This window comes from Triticum urartu, chromosome 7, assembly GCF_003073215.2.
Source record: "Triticum urartu cultivar G1812 chromosome 7, Tu2.1, whole genome shotgun sequence".
NCBI classification, from domain to species: domain Eukaryota; kingdom Viridiplantae; phylum Streptophyta; class Magnoliopsida; order Poales; family Poaceae; genus Triticum; species Triticum urartu.
Window position 1 is genome coordinate 597,234,603 of NC_053028.1, and position 9,650 is coordinate 597,244,252.

Consider the following 9,650-nt stretch of genomic DNA (forward strand, 5'->3'; position numbering starts at 1 on the left):
ACTGGAGAAGCTCACCCGCGTCGCCCCGCATGACGCCTAACCCCCACGCGAGGGAGGCCCGTCAGGGCTCGCCGACCACGCCCGCCGCCTTTGACGGCTGGGCTCCGCCACCACCGCCGTCACCAGCGGCAGCGGTGGCGAGGGGATCTCAAGGAGGGTGGGGTTTCGGGGATAGGGTTGGGGCCTCCGTTGCCGCCCGCTCGAGTGGCTCGGGAGGGGAAAGTACAGAAACATGTACTCCCTTCGTCCCATAATGTAAATCGTTTTTTGACACTACACTACACTAATGCAAACTAAATTAACTGCAAAATGTATCAAATCGAGCAAGAAGACTATGGTGCTTTGAGATTGTTGTCAACATGGTCTCACTTGCTCAGAAATAAGACCAGATCTTATTGGATTCTTTTCCTTGTACCTCGCGGCGCAGCTCACAAAAGCCATCAGATTCACGCAGCCCAGTACGACCATCATCCAGAAGAAGCGATCCAAGTGACCCTCGTTCAGGTCGTTGGGGATCCACCCCGGCGTGCCGCCCGTCGACGTCGCCCACTGCACGACCGTCAGTAGGAATGAGCTCAGGTAATCGCCGGCCGCTATCGCGAGGAACCCGAGCGCCGTGCACACGGTCTTCATCGCGGCCGGCGCCTGGCTGTAGAAGAAGTCGAGCTGCCCGATGGTAGTGAGGACCTGGCCCACGCCCATCAGCACGTACTGGGGCGCCTGCCACAGCACGCTGGTCGCATTCGGTGACAGCGGCGACGACTTTGCCGCTCGGAGGCGTGCTGTTTCGACAAGCGCCGCGGCGGCCATGGCGAGCACGGGCATGGCGAGGCCGGTACCGATCCTCTGCAGCCCTGAGATGCCCTTCTCCCTCCCCGTGAGCCTCCTGGCCGCAGGAACGAATGCCCGGTCGTAGAGCGGGACCAGGGCGATGATGGTGAGCACCTCAAAGGTGGACATGGACGCGGGCGGGACGCGCACGGAGCCGACGGCGGCGTCCATCGCTATGCCTTGCTCGACGAATGTCGACGAGACCTGCGCTAACACGGCATAGAAGAACACGACGGTCGCCCAGAGCGGAAGCATCCGCACGAGAATCTTTGTCTCCTCGACCTGCGTCACGATGCAGAGTTTCCACGGGCTGCGTGGCGTCCGGCCGGCTGCCGTCTCCACCTCCTTGCCCGAAGCCACGATAACGGCGGCCTTGTCGAAGAATCTGATCAGGCAAGCAGCACATTTGTATTGAACGGTGAATTTGACGAAAGCAACTACAAGAAAACAGGATTGTGGTAACTGACCGGAGATCAGTGGTATGCTCGATCCTGTGAACTGCGAGGTCCTCTTCCCACGGGTCGTAGAGAAGAGAGCTGTCGGACGGCGGCTCGAGGCCAAACTTTCTCACGGCAGCGACGACGACCTGGCACACTCTGGTGAGTGGGCTGCCGCGGGGTCGGTGAAACCTGCACGTCCGCGATCCGACGACCAGGCATGAAAGCCCGACGGCGAGGACGGCCGCCGGGATGGTCAGCCCTAGCGCCCAGCCGTAACGATCTTGCACCCACACGATGCCGGTGCTGGATACCAGCGATGCGCAGTACATGTTGAAGACGTACCAGTTGAAGAAGGAGCCCTTCGTCACGCGCTCCGATGGATCGCCGTCGTCGAACTGATCGGCGCCGAAGGACATCAGGCACGGCCTGAGGCCGCCCAACCCAAAGGCAACCATGTAGAGGCCCAGAAACAAGATGTACTCCTGAGCCGACACGATGTTGGACGAGGTGAGGCCTGTGAACGACGAGCCGTTCTTGACGAGCAGCGGCAGGTACGCTGAGAGTGCTGCCATGAGCATGCCCTGCCCAAAAACAGAGTGGCCAAATTCTCACAATCTGGCAGAATTCAAGTCTGAATTTTCTCAATTAGGATCATGCAGGATAAAATGAAATTTCTACAATGTCAGAACGACATTCTGAATTGCTCCACTGGGACATGACATAGAGATTCAGACTCTGGTACAGAGTGATTATTAATTGTTGTGCAGAGTGGTTGGAAGGAACCTACTGCGACGCCGACGGAGCAGGAGACGACCATGGTGCGGTACCTTCCCCAGTAGGAGTCGGCGACGACGGCGCCGGCGAGGGGAGTGAGGTAGCAGGTGCCCTTCCAGGTGGAGACGCTCCTCGCGGCGGCGACGTTGGTCTGGCCCAGGACGGTCGTGAGGTACGTGACGAGGTTGTAGGAGACACCGTGGAAGGCCAGGCAGTAGCAGAAGTCGGTACCTGCATGCACATGCACATCATCGTTCCAAGATGCGGCCGGAACCAAATTAATCACCACGCCATCCACCTGCGCGAGTTGCCAAGAACAGTTGAATTGCCAAGAGAGTTTTAGTCTCGTTGAAATCTCAATCGGAACAAGAAACAAATTACCGAGGACTGCGCGGCATGCGCGCCATCCACCCGTGCGATTCTTCAGCGCCGGGTTCCCGTCGAAACCAAGAGACCCGTCGGTGGTGTATGCCTCCACTGCCTGCGACGGCGATCCCCATCAAAATTAGGAGCCAAACATCATCCATGGGTCAAAATTGAATAAGAGAGAAAAGAGTTTATCACGAGGGAGGCAGAGGAGAGGGGGACGAGACCTCGGGAGGTGGGCGGTCGAGCAGGGGCACCGTGTGCTCGCCGGCGGAGGCCATGCCGAGAGCTTGGGACCGTTCGACTTTTGCTTGTGCACTTGGCAGTGGAGTGGGTGGAGATTACTGTAATCGAAAGGTAGCTAGGCGCCAATGAGTGAGCTCTTTTTTCTTTAGCAATCACCATCGGCTATTTATTCAATCGATGGCGCCGCTATAAACGAAAAAATTTAGCTCAGGATGAACAGTAAATTCCGACAAAAATGAAAATTCTGAAATTGCTTGGTGGAAAACATTGATAAATGTTTCAAGTACTTGTAAATTTGCATCATGAAATGACATTTGTGGAAGCCGTGGCAAAAAATCTACAAATGTCATTTCACTGTGAAACTTTGCAAGCATTGACAACACTTTTCAATAAATGCAACATTGTGAAACAGAAAGGAAATACATGTTAACCTCACATACAAGTTGGCCTCAAACACATTCTTTCAAGGTTCATGCTAAATCAACTTAACTAAAAAGACAACCTTTTGAGCATGGCTAAAATAGTTCAGGTGGAGAGGATACTTATCAAGACAATATAATTAATTCCCTAAAAAAGACAATATAATTAATGAATTAGTGTACTCACTTTAATATGATTGTAGTCTATGTTAACAAGGACAAGCCTTGTGAGTTTCCTTTGTCAATCATAGGTGTATCATCATGCCTCACCGTTAAGTCATGAGCAATGTCACTGACAACAGAGCACTGCAAAAAAAAAAACCTTGAGCTTGAACCTGAGTTTCAGAAGGAAAGGAAGCGAGGAGCTCACCACCGACTTGTCGCCAACGAACTGCTGCTAGATCTTGAGAGGGGGAAGACGTACCACCATTGGATTGCTGTACATGAGATGGTGCAGCCTCATATGAGGAGGATGCGAAGGGCACATAGTGGGGGCGGAGCTTGACAATGAATCTGGACCGCCGTCGCCGTCTGCAAGCGAGAGGGGCTCAAATGGGGCAGTTACACCATTATTGGCGAATTTCAGCGCCTACCTTGTGTTGGGGAGGGGACTCGAAGAAGAAGGATAGTGACTAAAAAATAACTATAAGTCAGAGTCCTTTTTGCATCTGATTCCATCTGATTCCCTCCACTAAGATCTGTGCCATCTGATTCCACTAAGATCTGGGCCATCTGATTCCAATCCGACGGTTTGGATTGATATCTTCAATCTCTTTTACAAGATGCCCAGTTTCCATCCTAGTCACTCCAGGATCTTGTCCCATATCCCGAACTTTGCGTCTTAGAAAGTAGAAACCGATGTCTTCAATTAATACATCATTTTTGTCTTTAGCAATTGAGGGAGTCCTGGATTAGGGGGTGTTCGGGTAGCCGGACTATACCTTCAGCCGGACTCCTGAATTATGAAGATACAAGATTGAAGACTTCGTCCCGTGTCCGGATGGTACTTTCCTTGGCGTGGAAGGCAAGCTTGGCGATGCGGATATTCAAGATCTCCTACCATTGTAACCGACTCTATGTAACCCTAACCCTATCCGGTGTCTATATAAACCGGAGGGTTGTAGTCCGTAGGACAGAATCAACTCCATACACAATCATACCATAGGCTAGCTTCTAGGGTTTAGCCTCCTTGATTTCGTGGTAGATCTACTCTTGTACTACCCATATCATCAATATCAATCAAGCAGGAGTAGGGTTTTACCTCCATCGAGAGGACCCGAACCTGGGTAAAACAAAGTGTCCACAGTCTCCTGTTACCATCCGGCCTAGACGCACAGTTCGGGACCCCCTACCCGAGATCCGCCGGTTTTGACACCGACATTGGTGCTTTCATTGAGAGTTCCTCTGTGTCGGCGCCTTTAGGCCCGATGGCTCCTTTGATCTTCAACAACGATGCGGTCCAGGGTGAGACTTTTCTCCCCGGACAGATCTTCGTCTTCGGCGGCTTCGCACTGCGGGCCAATTCGCTTGGCCACCTTGAGCAGATCGAAAGCTACGCCCCTGGCCGTCAGGTCAGGTTTGGAAGCCTAAACTACACTGCTGACATCCGCGGGGACTTGATCTTCAGCGGATTCGTGCCACAGCCAAGCGCGCCGCGCTGTCTCGACGGGCATGATATAGCTCTGCTGCCGAACAGCGCTTCGGAGGCCGCACACGCATCGGTCTCGACCATTGATTCGGAACCTACTGCGCCGACCGAGGATCAGCGGTTGGACGCTGCCTCAGGGGCTGCGATCTCAGAGGCGATCGAGCCGAACTCCAACTCCGCACTCCGCGTGGCCCGTGACTCCGAGGAGCCGGATTCCTCTCCAAACTCCGAGCCCCCCTCACCCCCGCCAATCGAATCCGATTGGGCGCCGGTAATGGAGTTCACTGCCGCGGACATCTTTCAGCATTCGCCTTTTGGCGACATCCTGAATTCTCTTAAAGTCTCTCTCTTTATCAGGAGAGCCCTGGCCGAACTACGGTCAGCAAGGATGGGATACAGACGGTGAGGAAATTCAAAACCCACCCACCACCCACTTGGTAGCCACTATCGACGATTTAACCGACATGCTTGACTTCAGCTCCGAAGACATTGACGGCATGGACGACAATATAGGAGACGAACAGGAACCAGTACCTGTAGGGCGCTAGAACGCCACCTCGTCATATGACATATACATGGTGGATACTCCAAAAGACGGAGATGGCGATGGAACAATGAGGGATGACGCCCCCAAGAAACAGTCAAAGCGCCGACGTCAGCGGCGCTGCTCTAAATCCCGCCAAGGCACAAACGGTGATTCCGGCACGGGAGATAATACTACCCCGGATAACGCCGAAGAACACCCACCCCAGCAAGATTCGGCACAGGAAGATGGAAAAGCCAGCCCTCATGAGAGAGCGGCAGACCGAGAGGTCGAGGATGATAACTATACTCCTCCCTTCGAAGACGAGGCAAGCCTCGATGACGACGAATTCGTCATACTATCAGACCCTGCCGAACAAGAGCGCTTTAAACGCAGGCTTTTAGCCACGGCAAGCAGCCTCAAGAAAAAGCAGCAACAACTTAGAGCTGCCCAAGAATTGCTAGCTTACAAATGGACTGAAGACCTTGCGGCCAAAGAGTATGAACTCGAACGCCCCTCCAAGAGTTACCCGAAGCGCAGGTCACTACCCCGATCAGAAGAGGAAGAACCTACATCACCAGCGCATGACATGGCAGACCGGCCACCTCGCGGCCGCGACAGAGAGGCCTCTCAGCCTTCCACCCAAGCCACGCCCCGACGCCGCACAACTAAGGCGCGGGAAAATGCGCCCGACCTGCGGGACATACTGGAGGATAAGGCAAGACAAACAAGATCGATCTACGGATCGCGCAGGCGCCCTACGGCATGTGACAATCTTCACGACGGATACAACAAATCCGGCCGGGCCGAACACAACAAACATAGCTCTTTCGAGCTGCGTCGTGATATAGCCCAGTACAGAGGCGCCGCGCACCCGCTATGCTTCACGAATGAAGTAATGGATCATAAAATCCCAGAGGGCTTCAAACCCGTAAACATCGAATCATACGATGGCACCACAGACCCGGCGGTATGGATTGAGGATTATCTACTTCGCATCCACATGGCACGCGGCGATGATCTCCACGCCATCAAGTACCTCCCGCTCAAACTTAAAAAACCGGCTCGGCATTGGCTTAACAACTTGCCAGAAGACTCAATCGGTTCTTGGGAGGACCTGGAAGCTGCATTCCTCAACAACTTCCAGGGCACTTACGTGCGACCGCCGGACGCCGACGACTTAAGCCACATAATTCAGCAGCCAGAAGAATCAGCCAGACAATTCTGGACACGGTTCCTAACTAAGAAAAACCAGATAGTCGACTGTCCGGACGCAGAGGCCCTAGCAGCCTTCAAGCATAACATCCGCGACGAGTGGCTTGCCCGGCACCTGGGACAGGAAAATCCGAAATCCATGGCAGCCCTCACGACACTCATGACCCGCTTTTGCGCGGGAGAAGACAGCTGGCTAGCTCGCAGTAGCAACCTATCAAAGAACCTTGGTAATTCGAATACCAAGGACAAAAGTGGCAGGACACGTCGAAGCAACCAAAAGTGCCGCGTTAACAACGACAGCAATGAAGACACGGCAGTCAATGCCGGATTCAGAGGCTATAAATCCGGTCAACGGAAAAAGCCATTCAAAAAGAATACTCAGGGCACGTCCAGTTTGGACCGAATACTCGATCGCTTGTGCCAGATACATGGCACCCCCGAAAAGCCAGCCAATCACACCAACAAGGATTGTTGGGTGTTCAAGCAGGCAGGCAAGTTAAGAGCCAAAAACAGAGACAAGGGGCTGCACAGCGACGACGAGGAGCCCAAGCCGCCGAACAATAATGGACAGAAGGGCTTTCCCCCACAAGTGCGGACGGTGAACATGATATACGCAACCCACATTCCCAAACGGGAGCAAAAGCGTGCGCTACGGGACGTATATGCGATGGAGCCAATCGCCCCAAAGTTCAACCCATGGTCCTCCTGCCCAATCACTTTTGATCGAAGGGACCATCCCACTAGCATCCGTCACGGCGGCTTCGCCGCATTGGTTCTTGACCCAATCATCGACAGATTTCACCTCACAAGAGTCCTCATGGACGGTAGCAGTAGCCTGAACCTGCTTTATCAGGACACAGTGCGGAAAATGGGCATAGATCCCTCAAGGATCAAACCCACAAGAACGACCTTTAAAGGCGTCATACCAGGTGTAGAAGCCAACTATACAGGCTCAGTAACACTCGACGTGGTCTTCGGATCCCCGGACAATTTCCGAAGCGAAGAGTTAATCTTCGATATAGTCCCGTTTCGCAGCGGCTATCACGCCCTGCTCGGACGAACCACATTCGCAAAATTCAATGCGGTGCCGCACTACGCATATCTCAAACTCAAGATGCCAGGCCCTCGAGGAGTAATCATGGTCAACGGAAACACCGAACGCTCTCTTCGTACAGAGGAGCATACGGCGGCTCTAGCAGCGGAGGTACAAAGTAGCCTTCTTAGGCAATTCTCCAGTCCGGCCATTAAAAAGCCAGACATTGCCAAGCGCGCTCGGAGTAACCTACAGCAGGACTACCTGGCACACTCTGAGCAAGCGTAGCAATGCGGCCCCAACCCCAGCTTTCGCGACCTAGCGAAACCAATACCTCGCGTACATAACTACGCCCTTGAAATACCACGGGCACAGGGGAAGGGGCAAAATAACGGCACGCCCAACATACGGCGTAAAACGTACCAGGGGCTGCCGGATTCCTTTTTTAATTTTTTTCTTACTTTCAGGACTCCATACTTCGGACGACCTGTTCGGCAATTAGATTGCCGCACAAACTATGCAAGATCCAGGAAGGCAGACAAGCCATGCCGCATCATGAAACTACCAGGTGGTCTCTGTTACGGGCGATATACCTACATAATTCCGCGGCCTGCCCCTGGTCAGGACATACTGAATAGTCCAATATCTTTTGCTTACCGCACAATCTGTATCGTTCGGCTTTGATAAATAGCCTCTCCATAGACAATGCCTAGCTTTTTGTCTATTTTTTGCATTACTCTTTTCATATATATGCTCATTAATGACATGTCGCGCCCGTGCATTGTGGTACGGCAAGTACGCCAGGGGCTTCATTACCCTTTAATATGGTGTGAGAAGTCCGTACACTTTAACAAGTGCGGCACCCCGAACTTATAGCACTATATGCATCGGCTCCGAATCATGATTTGGGTCAATAGTTGGGTTTGCCCGGCTCCTATGTTTTGGTGCCTTACGTTCCGCTATATCGGCTAAGGTAGCACTAGGAGAACCACTGCGATTGTGCCCCGGTTGAGCTGGGTTAAGCACCTCAGTGGAGAAAGCTAAAACTGACTGTCATGATGAGGCGAGAGACCGGTCGCTGTTCGAGAGGTTTTTCGAGTCCCTAAAGGCTTATGCCGCTTCGAGCGAGGAGCTGGATGACCCCAGCCTAGGCGTGGATAGCGCCCCGAATTCGGTCTTCCGAACTAGGGGCTTCGCCGAAATTTAAAATTATAACGTTCTATGGCTAAGTGAGAGTGTTCAAGCATTATAGTTCGATTGCCTGGTTCGTCGTGCTGAGCGCCTCCCTCGAAGGACCCAACCATGGGAAAAAGAGCGCCCAGATTTATCACCGAACACCCCAGCACTCGTGGCATGGGGGCTGAAGCCGACGACTGGCCATCTCTCAATTTTTGATAAACGGTCGCACAGAAAATAATATTTTAAATTCAATAAGCATTGCTTAGCGCATATGAACAAGTTTTCAGCGCACAGGATAAACACGAGCGAATTCATTCAAAAATTACATCCTTGGTGCACTCATCTGCCACAAGGCGGGCACCCGCAAGAACATCCTTATAGTAGTTCTCCGGCTTGCGATGCTCCTTCCCCGGCGGCGGCCCGTCCGTCACAAGCTTCTTGCCGTCCAGCTTACCCCAGTGCACCTTTACACGGGCAAGGGCCCTACGGGCACCTTCGATGCAGACAGAGCGCTTGATAACCTCGAGCCTTGGACAGGCCTCCACCAGCCGCCGCACCAGCCCGAAGTAGCTCCCAGGCAGGGCCTCTCCGGGCGATAGCCGAACTATGAAGCCCTTCATGGCCTGTTCGGCCGCCTTGTGGAGTTCGACCAGCTGTTTCAGCTGGTCGCTCAAGGGCACAAGGTGTCCGACCTCAGCATACTGAGACCAGAACACCTTCTCCGTCGAGCTGCCCTCTTCAGCTCGGTAGAATGCGGCGGCATCAGATACGCTGCGGGGAAGATCTGCGAATGCCCCTAGAGAACTCCGGATTCGGGTAAGTAACAAGTAGTTTACTTTTATATTTCTGCTTTGCATAAAGAATGCCTTACCCGCTGCTATCTTTTTCAAATCCTCCAATTCTCGGAGGGCCTTTTGGGCTTCGGCCTTGGCAGACTTGGTAGTCTCGAGGGCCGTCGTGAGCTCGGACGCTTGGG

At 53.2% G+C, this 9,650-nt stretch overlaps 1 protein-coding gene across 3 annotated transcripts; it reads right to left on the reverse strand.

Annotated features, from left to right (window-relative positions):
* Window positions 1-298: 298 nt before the first annotated feature.
* LOC125523020 (protein NRT1/ PTR FAMILY 8.3-like) lies at window positions 299-2,794 on the reverse strand. 3 transcript variants are annotated; one of them, XM_048688054.1, is made up of 5 exons: window positions 2,639-2,794; window positions 2,427-2,526; window positions 2,059-2,276; window positions 1,299-1,852; window positions 299-1,216 (listed from the first exon to the last, which is right to left on the reverse strand). In XM_048688054.1, the coding sequence occupies exons 1-5, from the start codon at window positions 2,690-2,692 to the stop codon at window positions 355-357; spliced, it is 1,788 nt and encodes a 595-aa protein (XP_048544011.1). In that variant the 5' UTR covers window positions 2,693-2,794; the 3' UTR covers window positions 299-354. The 3 variants fall into 3 exon arrangements, with proteins under 3 accessions (XP_048544011.1, XP_048544012.1, XP_048544013.1); XM_048688055.1 differs by having other exon boundaries at window positions 2,099-2,276; window positions 2,639-2,773; XM_048688056.1 differs by having other exon boundaries at window positions 2,059-2,343; window positions 2,639-2,716.
* Window positions 2,795-9,650: the final 6,856 nt, after the last annotated feature.

Coding starts and splice junctions, on each gene's coding strand:
- LOC125523020 (XM_048688054.1), bottom strand. CDS start 2,692: ATGGCCTCCGCCGGCGAGCACACGGTGCCCCTGCTCGACCGCCCACCT. Junction 2,527..2,638: donor TCGACCGCCCACCTCCCGAG/GTCTCGTCCCCC, acceptor TCGCCGTCGCAG/GCAGTGGAGGCATACACCAC. Junction 1,217..1,298: donor GAGCATACCACTGATCTCCG/GTCAGTTACCAC, acceptor TTGCCTGATCAG/ATTCTTCGACAAGGCCGCCG.